We start from the raw sequence: 24239 nt of genomic DNA, 5'->3' as shown, positions 1-24239 counted from the left end.
GAAAAAAAAATGAAGGAAGGTAGGCTAGGCATACCAGAAATCAAACTGTATTATTATGGTAATTATAAAAATGGTAATTATCAAAATAACTTGGTGCTGGTTAAGAAATATAATGGTGAATCAATGGAATAGATTTGATACACAATACACAGCAGTAAAGTTATCTAGTGTTTGATACACCCAAAGATCCAAGCTTTGAAGACAAGATCTCACTGTTTGACAAAAAACCACTAGGAAAACTGGAAAACAATTTGGCCAAAACCTGAACCAACATCTCACACCATATGACAAGACAAGGCCAAAATGGGCACATGATTAAAAGATAATGGGTGATACTATAGGCAAAATTAGGGGAACACATCTGTCAGATATAACGGAAGAATTTATGACCAAACTAGAGATAGAGAGCATTACTGGATGTAAAATTGGTAATTTTAATTACCTCAAATTTAAAAGGTTTTGTATCAATAAAACCAATGCAGCCAAAATTAGAAGGAAAATAGAAACTGAGAGGAAAACTTGGGGGCAAGTTTCTCTGATAAAGGCTTCATTTCTCAAATATATAGAGAACTAAGCCAAATTTATAAAAACATGATCCATACCACACTTGATAAATGGTCAAAGGATATGAACAGGTATTTTTCAGAAGACATCAAAGCTACTTATAAATATCCCAAATAGCTATTGATTAGAAAAATACAAATAACTGAGATACCACCTCAAACCTATCAGATTGACTAACATGACAGTAAAGGAAAAAGACCAATGTTGGAGTCAATGTGGGAAAATTGAAACACTAATGCATTGTTGGTGGAGCTCAGAACTGATCCAATTATTCTGGAGAGCAATTTGAAACTACGCCTAAAAGGCTATAAAACTACATGTCCTCTGACCCAACAATATCTCTACTAGATCTGTATCTCGAAGAGACTTTAAAAAAGGGAAAGAGGCTTATATGCACAAAAATAAGCAGCTCTTTTTGTGGTAGAGAAGACCTGGAAATTGAGGGGACGCCCATCACTTGGGGCATGGCTGAACAAGTTTTGGTATATGTTTATGATGTAATACTATTGTGGTATGTGAAGTGACAAGCAGGCTGATTTCAGAAAAACCTGGGAAGACTTACATGAACTGGTTCAAAGTGAAGTGAACAGAACCAAGAGTACACTGTATACAATAACAGCAATATTGTATGATGATCAACGATTCTCAGCAATACAATGATCTAAGACAATTCTGAAGAACTCATGATAAAAAAATGGTATCCACCTCCAGAAGAAGAACTGATGGAGTCTGAATGCAGATCATGGCATACTTTTAAAAAACTTTCTCTATTTTTCTTTACTTTTTTTTTTTGGTCTGTGTTATCCTTCACAACATACCTAACATGGAAATATGTTCTACATGACTGCACATGTATAACCTGTATCAAATTGTTTGCCTTCTCAATAAGGGCTGGTAGGGAAGGGAGGTAGATAATTTGGAAATCAGAATTTTTAAAAAATGAATGTTAAAATATTTAAAGCTAAAAATGGATTCTACAGAATAAGGTCAAAAAGTATGAACAGGCACTTTTTAGAGGAAGAAATATAAATCATAAATAATCATATAAGTCAGGGCTGTCCAACCTTAGGTTTTTATTGAAGCAACAGACAATATATTTTGATTTGCCATTTTAGTGAGAGCTCTGCAGTAGCTCAGCTTCCTTTACTAAAGTATTTACGTAAATTTCTATGCTCATAGGCAGGCTGCATAAATTGCACTGCAGGCCGCATTTTGGACAGGCCTGAAATAAATAATCATATAAACAATCATTTAAAAATGTATTCTGCATCTGTTGGTTGATTGTTGTCCTCTGTTCTTGAAAAGGACCAAAATGACATCACTATGTTGGGGTCAAAGGTACAGTGTGTCCTACTATGACTGATCAGATTAAGCTCAGAAGGCTCTCCCACAAGTGGGACACAAATTGTCCACATATGGGATGGCGATGTGTCTAAACTTGCGCATCTCACATTTCTTTTGAGCTAGTGCAATTCTGCTTTGCTCAAAGAGCATAGCATCTTCTTTGGGCACACCATGTTGGGCAGTCCTGTGCCAGTGTCTCCCATGTCTCACAATCACTTCCAAGTTCTTCAGAAAGAACTTGAGGGTGTCCTTGTGTCTCTTCTGACCTCCATATGAGTACTTGCCTGGTGTGAGTTCTTTAGCTTATTATGGCATAGATTTCTATAAACCAGAGAAAACATTTCCTTTCTTTGCTTATCTTTATCTCTGCAACCCCAACTGAGAAGGGTTGAATCAATTGTCGGATATACACATATCCTCATTAGTTTTCTGTACATTACATGAGAGTAGTCCTGGCATTCTAGGATTGCCTTCTAACTGCCTCTCACGAGCATTGTAACTACCAGATCAAGATGTTACAAATGTTTGCATTCTGGCAGCACAGATAGTAGGCTCTTTAAAAACCATAAGCCTTAGGCATTTTAATTACAAGCCATTTTTTTTTAACATCACGGACTACCTCTAACGTTCTATGAGAACCGACCTTATATGGCCTCTCATTTGCAATGTTAAAGCCATTTCCTGCTTTTAACTTATATTCTAATGTTACTATTCTATCTGGATGTTCAAAGGAATTGGTTTACTAACTGGGTGAATCATTCAGTAGAGTTTCTGTGGGAGTCTAGTCTGTGTGCCAGTGGTAGAAAAAAGAAAGTTTTGTTTGAAAAGATTTTTTTCCCTCACATTGGTTGTTTTAGAAAGTTTTGAAAAAATGAAGGCGACATATGCAATTGAATTTAATGCACTACATCATTAGCCAATAGAAAAACAAGTCTTTTATATGGTAGCTAGAAATTAATTTTGTTGGTTTGTGGGTTAAGAAAAAAAATGAATTTCTATCTCTCATCAAGAGAGCTTGTAAAATTCTCTCACTATTATTCCCTTCATTAATTTGTATTTTTACTGTATTCTTTATAAATCAAAATACAGCTGATGGCATGGTAAATAAAGCACTGGACATGCAGTTAAGACCTGAGTTTAAATAATACTCCAGACACTAACTAGCATCATGATCCTGGGCAAGTCACTTAACCTCTACTTACCTGTTTCCTCAATTGCAAAATGTGGATAATCACAACACCTGCCTCACAGCATTGTGGTGAGGAACAAATGAGAAAGCTTCTCTAAAGCACTTAGCCTACCACTTGACACATAGCAGGCATTATGTAAATGCTTGTTATTACTGTCATTGTTTTGTCGTTATTATTAAATCAACTTGATGCAGAGCCAAATTGAAGACTTAGTTTGTTGGCTGTTGAAACAAATACTGTAAACTTTTGTTCAAAGAAAAATGTCCAACTTTGAAATGAATTTCATATTTTAAATTATGTTCCACATATTCCAAATTGTAACTTAATTGACTAAAATCTTGTTATTCAGTCAACAAAATCTGTGAAATAAAAAAGTGGAATGGAAATCTTGCAAGTAATAGTAAATATGAATTATTATTGGATTTTAAGAATTCTTACAAACAGCTCTACTTTAAATTTTCAGTTATTTTACAGTTATGATCTTATTTTTCATAATTAAAGGTAGAATTAAATTTTGTATTTTATAGTTATACAGTTTAATGAAAGTATAGATTTGGAGTCTTAAGGAAAAAAAAAGTTATTCAGGTCATGATAAACACTTAATGCATATATTAAGAATATTTAATATTAATTAAAAACAGCCGATCAAATGACCAGGGGTCTTCACAACACCCTTCTTCTTGTTGTTGAAAAAAGTTCTAAAGACGAAAAATTTCGGAAACCACCGATTTGGAGCCATGGTTGTTCATTGCACTGATCAGTGTTATTACAATATTAACTATTCTCCTGGTTTGGCTCATTTCTCTCTACTTCAGTTCAGACTACTCTTCCCAGGTTTCTCTGAAGCTGTACCTTTCATCATTTCTTCTAGCACAATAATATTCCATCATACTTTTTAGACCATCATTTGTTCATTTTCCTAATATGGGCACCATCTTTGTCTCTAGTTCTTTTCAGCAACAAAAAACAACAGCCATACTTTTGTGTTGCATGTATGGGTCTTTTTCCTCATTGGTCTCTTTAGTTTATAGTCCTACTAGTAGTTTATCACTAGGATATATGGTTGAATGCCTTTGAGAGTAGAGTTCCAAATTGTAATACTATGTGACATCCCTTCATTTTAATGTTATGTGAATCTTTATTTTAAGGATGTTTCTTACACAAAACAGGCTGTCAGGTTCTGCTTTCTAATGCATTCTGCTACCCTCCTTTTTTAATAGGTGAAATCATCCCATTAACATTTATTTTTGATAATTATCTCCATCATATCCTCTAATAACCTTTCTTCTTTGCACCTCCTGTATCACCAGAAAGACACAGGTGAGTGAATGAGATCAACATTAGCAACCTATTATTGAAATGGCACGATTCCCACTCCTAAACTTACCGTGTTTTCCATCCATCTTAGTCCCAGATGACTGGTTGTAACACTATCTTAACAGTCTTTTATGTTTTAATTTTCTCTATTTAGTAGTCAGAATTAGGGTTGGTGGAATTGTGAAATGGTTCAACTATTCTGAAAGACAATTTGTAACAATGCCCAAAGGGCAAGAAAACTGTACATACCCTCTGAACACACACTACTGCTACTAGGTCAGTATCCCAAAGATATCAAAGAAAAATGAAATGGACCTATATGCACAAAAATATTTATAGTGGCTCTTTCTGTGGTTGCAAGGAAAAAAACAGAAATTGAGGAAATGTCCAACAATTAGGGAATTGCTGAACAAGTTATGTCATGATTGTGGAATGCTATTGTGCTGTAAGAAAGAGTATGGTTTCAGAAAACCCAGAGACAACATATGAATTGATGTAAAGTGAAGTGGGCAGAACCAGAACACTGTATGCAGTAATAGCAATACTGTAATGAACTGCTAATTAATTTATGGAATTATGAAATGGGAGTGGGAATTCCTGGTTCTTTGGGTACTTCCAGGAAAGATCACACTGACACTGGGGAATAATGCTTCAATTACACTTTAATAAGGCACAAAGGATAGAGGTGGTACAGAGTCAGATGGCATGGAAATGCAGATGGGGGAGCAGAAGATTCAGGAAAGTCACAGAGAAATTGTAGAGTGGAGAATATCAAATATTATGTCAAAATGACCAACAAAATTCATTTTTATCCAAAAATATATAACGGACACCAATGTATACTGAGTTATTGCTGATCAGTGCTGAGAGGATACGAGGTTTTCAAAAGTACTGACAACTATGAATGACAATGAAAATACATTCCCAAGCACCAATAGTAAGCAAAAGTCATATTAAAATCATTTTGTAATTTCCTATTATGCCCTTAAGGTTGGTGAAAATGACAAAAAGGGAACCATTAATATTTGATTGTTTTTAATTTTGAAATTCACAAACAGGAAATAAAAGAAGCACTTTATATATACTCTAAAAAAAAAAAAGAGGATTACACATGAAACAAGTTCTAAAATAGAGAGCTGGATTTTCTTGAGTAATTAAAAAATTCAATCTGACACTTTCAAAACTATCCTCATTCCTTCTGGACTTCCTACTAATCTACTGTATGTCTGATGGGGAGGCTGCCGAACTCTCTTCAGGGCTGCTCATCCACCTTTGGTGTCCAAGAAGCTATTAGCAGTGGCCAGACAGTGGTAAATCCAGTTTTGGCAGACAGGCTAAAGTAGGTTGAGGGGAACTGACTGGCCTCAAACCCACTGGCAAGTTAGGGGAATGTCTACCCCAAACACATGAAGACTCCCCAGCACAGACCGAGTGGATGAGAACAATTTGTTCCAAAGGTCAGTTAAGAGGCTAAATTAGAGTGATTAGAGCTTGATTAGACATAGAAGATTCTAAGATCAGCCACCCTCTCCCAGATGGCTGCCACTAGTCCTGACTTTTGTCTTGCCACTGGACTTTGATCAGATTCTGAAAGAGCAGGGCTGACTTTGTGCAAGTCTGACTCACTTAAATCTAATTCACATACAATTAATCACCCTGTGATATTATCGGTCTTCTTCAAAAGTGAAGGATGAACAACAATTTTAAAAATCCATAAATTTCCTTTCCTTTTAAGTGGGGGAAGGGTAATCATCTCCATCACCGTCATCCTCTCCTAGCCAAAATCGAAAAAAAAAAACAAAACAAAACAAAACAGGAAAGCAGTCAACCATAATAAATTCCTAAGTGCCAAAATATACTTTAATCTACATCTTATGTTGATCAGCTCTCATTCAGGAAGCACATAGTGCAGATCTTGATAAATCCTCTGCAATAGTGGTTGGTTATTACCATCATCTAAGATGTGACATCTTTCAAACTGATTGGCCTTTATAAAGCTGTTGTTATCAATTAGTCCCTTGATTCTACTCGCTGCACATTGCATTAGTTCATATAATTCTTTCCAGGTTTCACTGACATTGCCTATGTTTCACGGCATATTTGTGTTCTGTTCCATTCATACACCAAAATTTATTCAGTCATTGCCCTGTTGTAGGGCATCATACCTTAGCTTCCAGTTCTTTGCTACAACAAAGGGAACTGTTAAACTTTTGTACACTTGAGTCCTCCTCTTTAAGAGAAAATGCCATCTAGCAGTATCATTGACTCAAAGGGTACGTACAATTTAGTGACTTTTTTTTTTAGCTTCGTCAGCAGTGAATTAACTCATCTGCCCATTTTCTCAGCCCTTCCAACACAGGTTTTCTTATCATCTTTGCCAATTGCACGGGTGTGAGGTTGAACTTGAAGGTTGATTTCATTGCATTTATCTGTTTGTGATTTAGAACTTCTTTCTTCTTTAAATTTTATTTTAAAATTAACAAATATTTTCTGTCCCTCAAACCTGACCTCACTTAGGTGAAAAGGAAAAAAAATACAAAATTTTTGTACCAAGTATCTAATCAATAAAAATAAGTCCCCAACATTTGATTCTCATTTTCTTATCAGTGTTATCAAACTTGGCATTATTCTATAATGTCCATTCTTTACATACCTGAGTATAATCTGTGTCTGTTTTTTATATACTATGGACTTAGAGCCTTTATTAAGGAGACTTTCTGCAAAGGTTTTTCCCATTTAGTAACTCCATTTACATTTTTGATTCATTGGTGTTTTTTTTTTTTAATGTGATGAAAATTGTCCATTTTATTTTCTGTGATCCTGTCCCTTGTTAGGTGGTGAACTCATCCCCTATCCAAAACTAAAATGTGTATCTTTGTGGTTCTTCCATTATGTATGAGGGGACCTTTTATATCTGAGTCATGTATCCTTTGGAGCTAATCTTGGTAAAGTATGAGATGTTGGTCTATATCTAGTTTCTGCCAGATTGCTTTCCAATTTTTCTAGCATTTTGCAGAGATTAGTAAATTCTTGTGCCATAGTTGGGGTATTTTTACTTACTGAACCAGGGGTTGTCATATTCAATTTTTTTTTAGTATATTATGTACTTTATTTAGTCAATTTCTCAAACTTATTTTTAAGTTGTTCCCCAGAAAGAGGGCTAGAGAGCATTTGAGGCAGAATTTGAATCCATTTTCCTGATTTTAAAACCCAGTGCCTTCTCCGTTACAGTATATGCTTTCCTCTACCCTGTTCTGAATATGAATTTGAATGAAAAGTGACTAAACTGTCCACTTTGGTCTACTAACTCTACTATGAGACTTATAGCCATGAAATAAATAACAATAACTAGCTTTTCCCTTGTAATTTAATACTTGCAAAGCTTTTTTACAACTACTATCTCATTTATTCCTCATATAACCCCTAGGAGGTAGTTGCTATTATCCCTATTCTATACATGGGGAAAATCAGACAGGAATAGGTAAATGACTTGGCCAAGGTCACATAACTAGTAGGTATTAGAGATTGAATTTGAACTTATGTCTTGTGGCTCCAGGCATAGCAAACTATCCACTGTGCCACTTTGTTCATTCAATAAATCATTATAGAAATAAATGTCCAAAAAATAAAAAAGTATTTATACCATGACACTTCGTGTTACCAAAAAAACAGGAAACAAAGTGAGTATAAATCAATTAGTAAACAGCTAAAGAAATTATGGCATACGGATGCTACTGAGTATCATTAAAGAACAATGACAAACACGCAGATTTCAGAGAAAAATTCATTATATTTATAGGACTTTTTTACAGTATGAAATACGGAATATATAGCAAAGTCTAAACTGCAGCAAGAGGCCTTCCCTCACTACTTGGACCCATAAGTTTTATCTCCCCCATGATTTTTCCAATATATAATCAAATATGAGCCCCACATAAAGACCCTGACATGGAGAAAAGCTATTGCTTTTATAAGCGTTCCCATATGAATATTCTGATGTCAAGTCATCTACCTCTTCCAGAGAAAATCATGTCTCCATTGAGGAAATTCGTAAGGCTCTTCTCCACTATGAATTCTCTGATGTAAAGGAAGAGATGATCTCTGATTGAAGGCCTTCCCCCATTGAGTCCATATAGGGCATCTCTCCAGAATGAATTTTCTGATGTTCAGTAAGGTCTATACTCCCTCCAAAAGCCTTTCCTTATTCATTACAGTGATAAAATTTCTATCTAAAAGGAGTTCTCTGATGGGAAGTAAGGGATGACTGTTACTTGAAGGCTTCTACATATTGATTATATTCTTAAGATTCCTCTCCAGTGTGGATTTTCTGATGCTGAGCAAGAGAGGCCCTCGATCTGAAAATCTTTTTCTCCAGTGTGACTTCTCTGATATACAATAAGACTGGAGTTGTCAGAAAACCTTTCCGCTTTGATTACATTCTTAAGGTTTTTCTCTAGTGTGGATTATCAGACGGTTAGCAAATCAGACCCTATCTAGGTAGGCCATTCCACATTGATTACAATCTTAGATTTTCTCTCCCGTGTGGATTCTCTGATGAAGATAAAGACTAGAGCTCTGTCTAAAAGTCTTTCCACATTGAGTACATTTATAAGGCTTTTCTCCAGTGTGGATTCTCTGATGTTCATTAATACTGGATCTTGTTCTGAACGTCTTTACACATTGATTACATTCATAAGGTTTCTCTCCAGTGTGGATTCTTTGATGTGTCAAAAGATGGGCCTTCTGAGTGAAAGCCTTTCCACATTGATTACATTCATATGGTTTCTCTCCAGTGTGGATTCTTTGATGTACAGCAAGACTGGAGTTGTGTCGGAAAGCCTTTCCACACTGATTACATTTGTAAGGTTTCTCTCCAGTGTGAATTCTCAAATGGTTAGCAAGATGGGGTTTATCTGCTAAAGCCTTTCCACATTGATTACATTTATAAGGTTTCTCTCCAGTGTGGATCCTCTGATGGTTAGCAAGGGTGGACTTTTTGGTGAAAGTCTTTCCACACTGGCTGCATTCATAAATTTTCTCTCCAGTGTGTATTCTCTGATGTACAATAAGATTGGAGTTTTCTCGAAAAGCTTTTCCACACTGATTACATTTATAAGGTTTCTCACCGGTGTGGATTCTCTGATGTTTAAAAAGACTGGCATACTGCGTGAAAGTTTTTCCACATTGATTACATGTATAAGGTTTCTCTCCAGTGTGGATTCTCTGATGTATAGCAAGACTGCAGTTTTCTCGGAAAGCCTTTCCACATTTATTACATTTATAAGGTTTCTCTCCAGTGTGGATTCTCTGATGTTGAGTCAGTTTGGAATTCTGTGTAAATGCCTTTCCACATTGATTACATTTATAAGGTTTTGCTGTAGTGTGAATTTTATGATGGTCAGTGAACTTTTTTGAGTTCTGGCTAAAGGCCTTCTCACCTTCATTGCATATATAAAGCATTTCTCTAGTATAACTTTTCCGATGTCTGATGAGGTTAAAGGTCATTTCCCGTTGAAAATCTTGATATGTTTGCACTTGAGGGGGCTTCACATAAGACTGAATAAGCCCAACCTTTTGCGTTAAGCCTTCACAATACTGAAAATAGTCATTCTCTGAAGTCATTTTCTTACACTGAATTGGAACTAAATGTTGTCTGAAACTCTTCGCATTTTTATCATATACACAGTTAGCATTTTGATTTTTCTCTACCTTGTTGTCAGACTCACAAATTTCTCTCAAACTGAAATCACTCAGGAATCTCTGGTGATGAGATTCTTCCACAGAGATGTTCAGTTTTGAATTTTTCTCCTTCATGTCAAACCTGGTCTCTGCATCTGAAGGAAACAAACATAGTGTGATAATTAAAAAGGTTGAAGAGACAGAATTTCTGGATAATTTAATAATTTTATTAATAAGGCCAACGTTATTAATAAAAGGATGGTCATTTAGCCATCTCTATTAGACCAAAGACCCCGAATGGTGGTGGGGTCATAGTTTATATGCTCTTCGAAGAGTTGTTCCTGAGAGAGTAGGAATATATGCATTGGCCAAAACTTAGAATTTCTTTTACTGTCAGATCAGATCTTGACCTGGGTAAATCTTTTTTTTTTTTTGGAGAAGGGAAGGCAAGGCAATTGGGGTTAAGTGACTTGCCCAAGGTCACACAGCTAGTAAATGTGTCAAGTGGCTGAGGATGAATTTGAACTCAGGTCCTCCTGACTCCAAAGCCAATGCTCTATTCACTGTACCACCTAGCTGCCCCATGGGTAAATCTTTTAAGAGAGATTTCCCACACTGGTTGATTTCTTGATGAAGAAATATAAAAGGGGAAAAACCTTGGTCCTAATAAAATAATTACTTACTAAATAGAGAAATATTCATTTCTCACAGTAATTACACACACACACCCCTCTTCCTGAAATTGGAAGAAAATAAATTGACTTATATTCTATCTCCTCAGTCAAAAAGAAAAGTTTTCAAACTTAATGGGCCAAGTCAGTCAATTGAAAATTATACTAACTTATACCTGCAGGATATTTTAATTTAAGAACTTCACAAACCATAATATTGGATTCTCACAACAAACCTGTGACACAAGCAAGGTGGGATTTTCATTACACTTTACAACTCCAATCATGAGCTCAGAATAACAAAGTCACATGACCAACATCCCTGCAGGTGAGACTTGAACCCTGAGACTGAATGTGCTTTCTCCAGCACTAAATGGCCTTTCTCTATTTCACTTTGATTCCCTCATTCGTATGCTGTATGTTATTCTTTTTAATTTGCTGTGCTCAGGTAGATTTTCTGCTTTTCTATACTGACTAGTTTTGCTGAACTATGACTTGGTCATCCTTTTTAAATTTCCAATGCTGAGGTAAGAAATGGGTCTATGCCTTTCACCTGTCATATATTAATTTTCAGTGTTATGTTCAACTTTTCTTATGTACTATTAAGATCCACAGATATACCATCTGCTACATATGTACCAAAAATTGATATTATTTCATTATCTACCATATCTTTGAGCATAACAAAATTTCTCTGCTAATCCTTTTTAACTGCCAATTCTATTTTTTTTTAATTTACTGGAGGCATAAGATTGTTATCACACATGACTTTGTAAAAGATAGCTATTATTCATTTATTTCAAAAATTTTATCTTTGAATGTCTATGTTCCCTAAAAATAAAGAAAAACCAGAGCCCTGGTAATAAACACAATAAAAAGAAATCTATTAATTTCCCATGTTCAAAAACATTATGTCTCATTCGGTTATCTTCAGACCATCATCCTTCTTTCAGGAAGTTGACAGAATGATTCACTATTGATACTCTAAGAATACTTCCTGAAATCAGTGGTTCATAATCACACTGGGAGTTCAAGGGATTTGAGCCAAAAATTCTTTAATGGCACCCCCTAAGCAATAAATAATTACACGATTTTCTTACAAATATATTTTTTATTTTCGGACAATAAGGATGTACTTGTTGCCAATAAAATAGGTTTCTTTATGCAGCGATTCCAAATCATCAGACATAGAGCAAATTTGGTGTTCATGCAATGATTACGTTAAACTTAAGACTCCTTCTGACTAAGTAAAACATATTCTGTCTCTCAACTTTTCATCAAATTGTTTTCAAACGGCCAAAAAGGTTTGACATTCATATGCAAATAAATTCCTAGTGGATGGTCACAGGTATGCAGATGCCCACATTTGCTTTCTGAATACCCTGCCCCAGAACAGTGCCCTTATTCCAGGGTTACCTTGTAATTGCATCCCATCAGGACTATAATCATTATATCAAAATATTACAAGCCTTTGTGTTACTGTACTGCCATCTTTATTTCCATTTCTTTGTAACAAGAAAAAAATAGCAGCTATAATTTTGTGTTGTGTCTATGGGTCTTTCACCTCTTTCTTTAATCCCTGTACTGATAGCGGTTATCACCAGCTCAAAGAACATCCAGATTTGTGAAACTGGGGACAGAGCTCCAAACTCTACTACAGAATGACAGCCCTTCATTTTAATGCTGTGTGAATCTTTATTTCAAGGATGTTTCTTAAACACAATGTTGTCTGGTTCAGCTTCCTAACACATTCTCTTAACCTCTTCCATTATTATGAGTGAATTCATGCCATGAACATTTAGCTGTGACAATTAATTATGTTTTCTCTATCATATCCTCTTCTCCTCTTTGCCCCTGCCTTTTTCTGTAGAAACAAAAAATAGATGGGTAAAGGGAATGGGATCAACATTAATCACCTACAATTGAAATGGCATGATCTTCACTCCTCACCACACCTTGCCATCAATCCATTCCAGTCTTATGTGATTGGTTTTATCTTAATCTAAAACATTTTCCATCTAGCGGCAGCTGTGTGGCACAGTGGACAGAGCACTGGGCCTGGAGTCAAGGAGACTTGAGTTCGAATACACACTCAGACACTTACTAGCTGTGTGACACTAGACAAATAACAGTCCATTTGCCTCAGCTTCCTCAGGAATGAAATGAGGATGAGCAGCACCTACCTGCCAGGGTTGTTCTAAGGATCAAGTAAAACAGTGTCTGTTGATCACTCGGCACATAGTGGGTGCTATATAAACGTTACCTTTCATAATCACTATTCTGATTGTTTCTTCCCCAATTCCGCTATCCTTAAACTACTTTCCTTTCACCTTCTATACACTTATTTCCCTGTTGAATTTAATGTACTTCCATAGCAAAACATCCTCCTTTGCCAAGATCAGCTAAGGTGAGGTTCATGATCTGCTACTTCTTCGCTAACCACCTCTATGTTTGTACGCTAGAATGTGAGCTCCTTGACAGCAGGGACTGTTTCTTGCCTTTTCTTGTATCCCCAGAGCTTAGTACAATGCCTAACGCATAGTAGGTGCTTACTCAAGGTTTATTGACTTACTAGGTCCAGGGCTGACACCAGGATCCAGCCTTTCCCTCATTCCCTGGATTCTGGTTTCCTGCTTCGTCCTCACATACGGGCTCTGGTCTCAGCCCCATTTCTGTCTATTTCTTGCAAATTATCACCTACAAGGAGTTATCTGGTTCAAGCCCAGAAGGGACCTGTCCAGATCAAATATGGGACAGCACAGAGTTTCTAGTTCCAGGGTGGTTTGGTACTATGGGCTGTCTGGGAGGCTCTACCTCAATCTCCCTAACCTTAAAAAGGCATCTCAATGAATGTTGCCATGGTTTTTCTAAAAACGGAGACAAAGACTGGGCCACAGAGATCAGGAAAGGGCCTTAGGGCTGATGACTAATGCAAGTCTCAGGCTAGGATAACTACTTCCAAGTAAGGCACCGGCCTTCAATGTAGCTACAGCATAAACTATTCTGTTGTTTCTATTTATTTATCTCCCTATCTGTTCAGACAACTCCAGTTTCTCTGAAAATGTGCCTTTTACCATTGCCAGGCAATCTTCTATTATATTCTTAGAACATCTAAGGATAAGCATTTTTAGGAATCTACTCACATGCAGCTGAATGGAGACAAAAGAAAATCACGTATAAGTTCTACTGGTTTCTCACCGAGGCAGGTAATCCTACATCTCTCCTATCTGACTTACTTTTTGATTTACCATAGCAGATTGTACTGTACTTTGACCCCAACATAATGATGTCATTTTGGTCCTTTTCAAGAACGAAGGACCACAACCCACCTAGAGATGGCCGCCTATAACTGGTGTCTTCAACTCCTTTCTTTTCACTCTCTTGGAAACTCTGTGCAATCTGGTCTCCAACTTCCCTGCTCAACTAAACAGTTCTCTACAAAGTTCCAAGTCATGTCCAAATGGCTAAATCCAATGGTATTCAATAGATCCTCATACTTCTAAACTTTTCAACCACCTCCCACACTGTCAACCAACCCCTTTTCCTGGATCCTCTCTTCTCTCTCCCGGCTCTCCTCCTCCCATGTTTCAAAGTAAACTCCTTATACTTTGGCCAACTCTCCCAAGTTCTTATTTTTCTACTCCTATCCAGGGAACCACCAGCCAATCATCCAAGCTCATCACCTAGATGTCATCCATTCTTTGTCATCTGTCATACACTCACAACCCCCATTTCAATCTTCTGCAAAGTCCTAGACTCTACTACTGGACCATTTCTCCCATACACACACTTCTCTCTGAATACTGCCTTTTTTCTGGGTCAGGTTTCTATAACCTCAAACCTCTGGTGTTGGAAGAGCTTGCTGGCTGGTCTCACTGCCTCAATTCTCTCTCCAGTCCACTCGATCCTTCCTGCAGCATCAAACTCACTTTCCTAAATAAAGCACTGACCACATCACTACTTACTCCAGAGGCTCCTACCCCCAAGACCACATTCAAAATCTTCTGGTGGCTAAAGCCCTTCATCATCTTCCCCTCCTCTTCCTTTCCAGTCTTCTTTCACTTTATTCCCCCTCCACCTGTGATAATCCAGCTGTACAGACTTCCCTTCTGTTCTTTAAACAGGATCCTCCACCTCCTGACTCAATGTGTTTTCCCTGGCTTGCCTGAAGTCCTATCTAAATGTATGAGGTCTACCATCTACAATAAGCCTTTTCCAGTCCTCCTTAATTTTCCTGCCTTCACTCTCTTGATTTGTTGTTCAGTCACTCCCAACTTTTCCCATTTAGAATCTTCTTGGCAGACACTGGAGTGGTTTGCCATTTCCTTCTCCAGCTCTTTTTACAGATGAGGAAACTGAGGGAAAGAGTTAAGTGACTTGCCCAGGGTGGCACAGCTAGTAAGTGTCTGAGGCCAGATTTGCTCTGAGGAAGATCAGGCTTTCTGACTCTAGGCCTGGAACACTATCCACTGTACAACCTAGCTGCCCTCCCTCTCTTGATTAGCTCTAATTTACCCTGGATATAGCCAAGTCTCCACATAACTATTTGCCTGTTGTCTTTCCCACTGGATTGTGGGATGCCTGAGAGCAGGGGTTGTTCCTTGCCTTTCTTTCTATCTATGGCATTTAACACAATGTCTGGCCCATAGTAGGTTCTTAATAGATGCTTGCTGACTAGAAGGTGGCCTAGGAAAGAGCTCATACAGGATAGCCTCAGCCCTTTTTGAATGCATTCGGGAGATTTCCATGCGCCAAAGTTGTAAATGATGATATTTTATAGGATCACAGATTTGTCACTAGAAGGGAAATGAAAGGCCACCGTGTACAACCTCATAATTACATAGATGGGGAAACTGAGGCTCAGAGGTTCAGTGACTTTCCCAGGATCGTACAGCTAAAAAGCACCTAAACAAGAACTCCAAGTCAGGTCTTCCTGCCCCCAAGCCTAGCATTCTCTTCACTACAACCCAGATGCTTCTTGTGATAACAATGTTCATATTTTTGCTTTCATCTCACTCACCAGGAAAGGAGTTCATTGAGCTTTTTGGATCCAGAATCCATGATGCTTCATTTTCCTCCAAATGGGATATTAAATCTTCTCTGAGAACTGGAATGCCTTGGTGTGGGGAATAAGGAAGGGATGTGAGGACAGAGAGAAACTTGTACATTTCTCCTTTTTAGGGAAAAGGGTACATGCAAGCAAGGATCACAGGAGGGTTCTCCCAGGACTCATGGGTTTAGGTTAACACAGTATTTACTGCTGGGACCTCGGGGATATGGGAGGACTCCATGCAGCCAATTTGGAACTAGAAAATTCTATCTTTATCTGCCTCCTTTCAAGAAAGCTTAATTCCATAGCTTCCATTATCTAGTAATTACAGCCAGCTAGTAGTTTAGTGGTGAGAACCATGGACATGGAGTCAAAAAGACTTGAGTTCAAATCCAGCCTCAGACAATTAGGAGCTGTATGCCCCTAGACAAATCACTTTACCTCAATTTGCCTTAGTTTCCTCAACTGTAAGATGGGGATAATAATAGGTCTAAACTCACAGGTATTGTGAGGATTAGATGAAATAATATTTATAAAGTACTTAACACAGAACCTGGCACATAGTAGGCCTACATAATCCTTTCCCATTTTCCTCCTTTCCTATTTTTGCTGGATTTTGAATAAAGAATGAAGTAAGAATAGAGATAAACTTGCTATATAATGCAGGTCTGGGAGTCAGGAACTACAAATTTATGCTTGTTAACAAGGTGAGCTTTTTAAAAACTGTTTTGTTGTCCAGTTGTGTCCGATTCTTCATGGCCTGATTTACGGTTTTCTTGGCAAAAATACCAGAGCGGCTGGCTATTTCCTACTCCAGTTCATTTTACAGATGAAGAAACTAAGGCAAACAGGGTTAAGTGACTTGCCAAGGGCCCCACAGCTAGGAAGTGAGTGTCAGAGGCCAGAACTGAACTCACAAAGATGAGCCTTCCTGGCACTCTAAGCACTCTGCCACCTAGCTGCCATTTTAAAGACTAGATGTATCCCAGAGAAGAAACAGTCAGTGGCCTTGTTGGGTAGGGGGTTCCCTTCACTGCCCATCTTGAAAGAAAAGCCGCACAAGCAGTTTTCAGAGATTTTGCAGACAAAAATTCAAGTCAGATTCTATATAGCCCTTTTTTGTTTTATAATGTGAAGATACCTAAAATAGGAAAGAGACAGCTTCAGGAGCAACAAAAGAAAGTCCCAGCTTCTTAGCACAAAATGAAAAGCCTTTTTAATTGGGGAAAACCAGGAAGCAGGAGGACCCTGTTGAGAGACCACCACTTTTGTGTTTCTAATAACTTATAAATGCTCAAAAGACCCTGCACACTAGGGAAGGAAAAGCCTCCTTTGAGAGCAAATTCAGAGTTCCCAGAAGGGAGTTGTGCTTACCCAGAGAGAGCAGGTTCTGGGAGTTTTCCAGCATCACTTTCTTGTACAGATCTTTCTGAGAATGGTCCAAGAGGTACCACTCCTCCTGGGTGAAGTCCACAGCCACATCCCTGAACGTCAGTGACTCCTAGCCATCAAAATTCACAAGACTTAGAGCTGAAAGAGACTGCAGAATTTATCCAGTCCAACCCTTGTCAATGTACCAGAAGAAACTGAAGCACAGAGAAGGGATTTATGAGTGTCAGAGTCAACATTTAAAACGACAGTCATTAAGAACCCAAAGGGAATACTGAGAAAAAGCATTTTATATTTGCAGTTGGAATGAAGTTGACAAATATCTTCATATTCTTATGAAATGTTTCTCCCTATGGAATCAGGAAGAACATATGTTCTATCAGTGACGTATGAGAATCTGTAGAAGAGAAAGAGAGGTGATATGAAATTCCTTTGTCATTAGAACTCTCATAATGATATGTTAAGAAAATTTTATGAAGAGTTTGTGATAAGCTGGCAAGTACTGTGTATTCTTTACCAGTGATCACTGAGGAGAAAGCAAAGAAAAAGGAATAATCTAGCTAATTTCTTAAAAATCTGAAATAAGGTCTTATCTACATGAAAACATGAAGAGGATGAGAGAGAGAGGAGAGAATAGAGAAAGAGAGAAAGAAAGAGGAAAGAGAGAGAGATGAAAAGAGGAGGGGAGAGACAGAGAGAGAGAGAGAGAGAAAAACAACAATTTGGAACATACAGAGCTGTATGAGATTGATTAATGAGCCAAGTGAACAGTTAGTTATGATTACATTGAAAGCCTGAGGTGACCATAGATAAGACTTGTCAAAGCCAAAAACATCTTCTGTCTTTGTTTTATGATTGACTGCTTCCACTTCTCAAAAGAATATACTGATTTTCATATTTTGCTATATAGAAATTAGAATATGATGAGGAAAGGAGGGTTCCTTCCTTTATTAAAAATCTAATATTTCATTATGTGTGGTTGGAAACTGGGCTAATTCATGAAACAAGACATCGTCAGTTAGTGAGAAATTAACTAAACACACTGCTAAAAAGTCTAGGACATTGGAAAACAAGAGTCAGGAGTTAACGAGTTAAGAGGCAGACCAATGGATGAAAACAAGAAATTGGCCAGACATGAAAATGCCTTTATATATGAGAGGGATCATCTATTTTTCTAAACTGCTACATGTAGAATATGTTTGGCCAATGCCTTCTTATTTGATGTTCTCTCATTTCATTATCTGTCACTTCCATTAGTGCTATGATTAACTTTTTCAGAGGTTCTATTTTGATTTCTTCTTTAACACATCTGATGTATGCTTTTGAAATTCGCATTTCTCTCTTAACTCCCTTTATTTCTCAATTATTTAACTTCTGAGTAACTAAGGTTATTTATTGCCCTTTTCCCACTTTTTTAGATTCCCAATAATTTACAAACCTTTCCTTTTCACTAGGGTGTCCTGAGTCACAATTCCTCATTGCATGGCATCTATTCATAGTATGAGCCCTCGCTAGAGGAAGGCAGTGTTTTTATTACCTCTTGTCTCTCACCACTGGGCTTCACCCTCCATACCAGAGTCAAAGTAATTTTTCTCAATAATAGATTTGACCAGGTGACCACTCTACTCAATCAATTCCAATGGTTCGCCTATTGCTTTCAGGATCAAACATCAACCTCAACCCCAATGGCTTTCAAAAGAACAGGATAATTTTAAAATGTTCTTTTCAAAGCTGTTCGGCTGGTCTGTATATCTTTCTGTATGTCCTTCTCTTCCCTTTGGGGTATTTTAAAAAATGTTTCAATGACTTTCTATTTTTTTTTGTAGGAGTGGATAGTGAGAGAGTAGGGCAAAATTATGCTCAGTTAGAAGAATCTGACAACTCAGTGGATAGAATCCTGGATCTGGAGCCGGAAAGATCCAAGTTCAAATGTAACCTCAGAAATTTACTGGCTGTGTGATCCTAGATTAAGTCACTTAAGCACTGCTTGCCTCAGTTTCCTCAACTGCAAAATAAAAGTAATAAGAGCATCTACCTCAAAGGGTTGTTGTGAAGAACGTCCAAAAGGGATTTTGGGGGAAAATAACTGACTGAATATTCCCCGTTATTACAATCTTTAGACTTAGAGCCTGCCTCTCACACAGGTAAGGAACTTCTCCTTCAGCACTCCCACTACAAAAGATTTCCTGGGACAGAGCAGAGTTGCAGGAATATCAAATCTCTTCCCCAAATCTGGGCAAAGAAGGCAAGTAGTAGTTTAAGAAATGCTGACTGGCTGAGAAAGAAAATTGTTTTCTTGGATCAGGTTGTAATAGTTATGCCAAAGTTCTTTTAACAACGTAAGAATCCTCTTTTCTTTTTAAAATAATGTCTTTTTCTCTGCCTTTCCCCCCACCAAGTGACCTACTAGATCTTACTCAGACCTACGGTCACAGTCCGGAGTAGCTACAAAAACCACAGCGTACCTGTCTGGCTGGATCCTGCGCTGCCTTAGCTGACTGCGGCCAGCAAGGACCCTGAGAATTCTTGCAAGAGGATCAAACCAGATAATATTTATAAAACGCTTGGAATACAGAAGGCGCTGTCTAACTAAGCCCAATCAACTTCCCCTCTGCTTACATCCCACCTCCTCTTACCCTGGCCTCCTGGCTGCTATTTGGTTAAGATCCTCCATGCCCTGAGTCTGTGCCTTTCTGCAGACTCTCTCTCCTATCTCTTCCCTCCTCACCTCCGGGGCTCCATGTCTCAGCTCAAATCTCACCTTCTAAAAAAAAGCTTTTCCTGGTCCTGAAACCGCTGGCCCCTTCCCCTCTCCTCTACCCTGTCTATAGCTGTTACTGATACAGCTGCTTACATGTTGTTTCCCACATCAGACTGGGAGCTCCTTGAGGACAGAGACGGATTTCTCCTTCCTTTTTATTCACACAAGGTCCGAACAGTGCCTGGCACAGAGGAGCCACTTTCTAAATGCTTATTGACCTGACCCAAGAAATGACAAACGGGAGGATTCAGAGACACCTGGAAGACTTGTGTGAACTGAGGCAGAGTAAGTGGACCAGGGGGTCTATTTCTGCTCTGACTGCAACATTGCAAAGGAAAATGGCTGGGGAAGACATCAGGGCTCTGCTCTGTCCAGACAGGAGGCAAGTGTGAAGGGCTTTTCCTGGACCTTCAGTTGGTACAAGAGCGAGCTTTGAGAAAAAAGAAACAGAGGAAGAGGGAGTGAGTGTGTGTGTGTGTGAAATGCAAAAAGAGATGATGCATATGTAATAGAGATTAGTGAATGAAGTGGGTTTCTTGGAAGGTCAGTAGTGATCAGGGGGAACTTTAAAAATCAGAACCATGAGGGCAGCAAGTGGGGGAAAGTTATTGCTAGACGTGAAACAGCTAATCAAACAGCTGACAACACAGAAGAGGGCAGGGCAGTGTGGCTACTACCGTCTCCCGTTTCACATACAAGGCACGCATATATTCTAAAGGAAACAACCACCAGTAAGAGGCACTGGCAGCGTCACAGACAATCCTCTGTATCAGTGGAAATGCCCACGTTTGCCGATGCTGGTCAAGCCCGAGGCTACACCGCACTCACCTGCCAGGGGGGTCTCCGGGGTCCAGGGGCCATTCCCTCGGGCTCCCTGCCTGGGCCAGGTCTTGGTCCTCTTCAGGCTGAGCAGGGGACGGTAGCCGTCTTTCCCCTCACTCCCGGGGCAGGGGGCTGGCCTACAAGGATTCAGAGGGTGAGACTCCTCGGGGGTTACAGAGACCCTGGCACTGCCCTGGGGGAGGGGGCCAGCGGGGTGCACACGGCAATCACTTCCCACCCTCTCACTCCTTCTCTTCCGTCTTCTCCCCTCCCCTCCCGTCCCACAGACCCCGCTTCCCCCCAGGAGGCAGAAAGGAGCTTCCCAAGGCTGGCGGCTCCCAAGCCCGGGCTCTCCCTGCCCCAGAGGCTCTGGGCCACGTCTGGGGGTCGGGCTACGGGACCCCCCAGTACAGGGGGATGTGACGGGGGCCGGGAGTCGGGCCTGGGAAGGAAGCGCGCTCCCGATGTCCCAGAGGGCACTCACCGAAAGCTCCGAGGCGGAGGAGGCAGCGGCAGAGGCGGAGGCAGAGGCAGGAGCGGGCGGGGGCCGGGCTCGAAGCCACGGGCTCTGTCACGTGCACGGCGGGTCTGCTTCCGGGAGCGGGGGGCCTCGGCTGCCCGGGCTCAGGCTCAGGGTTAGTCTGTGGCTCCTCCCAGGCCCAGAGCCCCGCCCCTCCCTCCCCGCCCCTGAGGTCCCTGCCCGCCTCCCGGCCACAAGCCCCGCCCTCCGGCGCTCAGGCCCCGCCCCATCCGGCTGGTTTCTCCCTCGGCTCCCCCTCCCTCCTCCTGCTCCTCCCCCGCCAGCCCAGCCCAGCCCAGCCCTGGAGCGCGGGGCCGCTGCCTCGTGTGCGCCGTCTCCAGCCGCGAGGTCCTAGATGACAGGTTTGTAAACCCGGCTTGCAGTTTCCGTTCTTGCTCACGCTGAGGTAGGGGGCAGGGGGAGGTGGAATTTTCGCTGGTTGAGAAAATATTTTAAAAAATAAGCAGAAGAAAAGGCAGGTACTTTTTACAACTATAGCTAGGAGAATTAATCCAAAATACAGATTTTTTTTTTTAAAAATAGATCATTCTAACTACAGAAAATGTTAATGTTTTAAGAAAACAAATGAAGCTCCAATAAGAAGAGGAATGATAGAGTGGAGAATATATTAAATGTTACTTGAAAAACGACCGATTAAAGTCATTTATATCCAAGAGATCAGGAGTCACTGCCAGTGTATGAGGGCTGAAAGGATCCGGTGTTCAAATGTCCCAAATCACTAATAGGTGTGTGTCAGGGAGGGGGAGTAAATGTTCATTTAAAAATAAAATTTACCTTTAAAAAAATTAACTTAAGAAAAAAATGTTCCAGATCACTCTTGGACAAATCCAATTAAATCGGTGATCATACTCCTTGTATCCGTGCAGTTGGCAAAGATGAGAAGAAAAGAGGCTGCACCGGTCGGAGGAGCCCTGGAAAACCCGCACCTTAGCGCCTGGGGAAGCCCCGAGTCACTAAATGGTGTAGACATGTTGACTCAGTGATACCACCAGAGGACAGACTCCCTTAAATCAAAGAAAGAAGAAGAGTACCCAAGCATACAAAAATGTGTATAACTGCTCTTGTTGTGACAAAGAACTGTATGACGTCTTACAGTGGTGCAACGGTGAAGAAATTTTGGCATGTGAATAGAACGGAACAAAAATATGCCAAGAAACATACTCAGTGAAACCTGGGATGAGGGGTGGGAAAGCCCTGTGCAGGGAGTAAAATCGGGGGACTAAGGGGTAACTGTAACGATGTTGCAAAGGCCAACATCTTTGAACAATGTCACAACTCTGATTATTGGAATGATCATCCGCTATACCCAAGGACTTGGAAAAGGCTGTGCTCCCTTGTCTCTTGAGCAAGACGGGATGGATGCCAGATGTAGGATAAAAAATACATTGTGGGCAATGGACAGTGTGGGAATTGATTTTGCTTGACTACGGGCTTTGGTTACAAATATTAGCAGATCCATTACTGTCCAAATGGGTACTGTGATTCCACTCAGCCTGCCCGATTCCAAGGACGATGGCTTCAGTATTAATATCTAGCCACCTGTTGGAGAGCTTCTTTTACCTGTGTTCACATCAGAGAAAGACTTTAGGAGAAAGCAAGGGATGAATGAAACATCAAACGACCATCCTTGCTTCACCACTGAATTCTGCTCCCCCTTGAGAAGACTGTAAAGGTAGCCAAGATGGCTCTAGGTCCTTGTGGACATACACAGATTTGTAGCTGAAACTGCCACAGTGGAGCTGAAGGAAGGCTCTCCACCCCGGCTCATCATAAACAGTGAGAAAAAGGTGACCAGTTCTGTACTACTGCAGGAGCTGAAGCCCGTCTGTCCCAAGGGTAACCGGCTTACATCTAGACCTCATAAGCTGGCACACGACTAAAGTACCTGGCATCCACTACTATTGTAGTTCACTCATGTCGAATACTTCGTGACTCCATTTGGCATTTTCTTGGCAACATGCTGGAGTGGTTTGCCATTTCTTTCTCGACTGTATCCCCATTTTACAGATGACGAACTAAGGCAAATAGGGGTTAACTCTCTAACCCAGGATCACACAGCTAGTAAGTGTTTGAGGCCTGATTTGAACTCAGATTTTCCTGACTCCAGGCCTGGCACTCTGTGCACTATGATGCCACCTAGCTGCCCCATCCACTGCTGTGGTCTTTCATTTCTAATAAAAGCCCTTCCATCTGGCAGTGGGGGAGGAATACACCCATTCTTGTCTCCTCCTTTAGGATGCTAATGTGTAACACTTTTTCCACTTTGCTAACCAAAGAACATATTTTTTTATCTCAACTCTTGAATCCATGCGCCATAGATTCAACCTGATACTTCTACTTCCTTTCCTTGACTTTTTCTCGATCTGCTGGATATGTTTGATAAAGTTCATTGGAAACGTTAGCCTTTACCAAAAAGCAAAAATTTTGAGAGAATGTGGCTGATCTCTAAGCTGGCATAAAATAGTGAAGATGGAATACCTATAAAATGGTGTTGTTCAGTAAATCTGCAGGTCATCATCATTTGCTGACAACTGCTGTTATGAGATTTTCTGAATGGTAAAGAATAAATAAGATAGTATTTAAATATTGAAAATAATAAATGAAAATTAAATAAAGGTATCATTTTATTTCATGTTTGTGAATTTCAAAATTAAAGATAAAAAAATAGTGATAGTTTCCTTTTTGCCATCTTCACTGAGTTGAAGGCATGAGAAGAAATGCAAACTTATTTTAATGTGATTTTCTCTTATTATTGGTGTTTTAGAAAATGTTTCATGTGTCATTTTTGGTTGTCAGGCCTTTTGCACACTTCCTGGTCTTTCAGCCCTCATATATTGTGTCCCAGAGCTGGGGCAGGTAGGCAGGAAGAGAGATGATGGAGACCAGGACAGGTGGAGCTTTTAGGGGTAAT

General features: G+C 39.6%; 1 protein-coding gene across 1 annotated transcript; it reads right to left on the bottom strand.

Annotated features, from left to right (window-relative positions):
• Nucleotides 1–8169: 8169 nt before the first annotated feature.
• On the bottom strand, nt 8170–21295 carry LOC118839275 (zinc finger protein 501-like). The gene is made up of 5 exons (XM_036746724.1): nt 21272–21295; nt 20794–20924; nt 17190–17316; nt 15786–15881; nt 8170–10249 (listed from the first exon to the last, which is right to left on the bottom strand). The coding sequence occupies exons 2-5, from the start codon at nt 20824–20826 to the stop codon at nt 8940–8942; spliced, it is 1566 nt and encodes a 521-aa protein (XP_036602619.1). The 5' UTR covers nt 20827–20924; nt 21272–21295; the 3' UTR covers nt 8170–8939.
• Nucleotides 21296–24239: the final 2944 nt, after the last annotated feature.

The sequence above is a fragment of the Trichosurus vulpecula genome, chromosome 2, assembly GCF_011100635.1.
Source record: "Trichosurus vulpecula isolate mTriVul1 chromosome 2, mTriVul1.pri, whole genome shotgun sequence".
Taxonomy (NCBI): Eukaryota; Metazoa; Chordata; class Mammalia; order Diprotodontia; family Phalangeridae; genus Trichosurus; species Trichosurus vulpecula.
The sequence above is the reverse complement of the archived record's forward strand: the minus strand, read 5'-3'. Positions and strand labels throughout refer to the sequence as shown.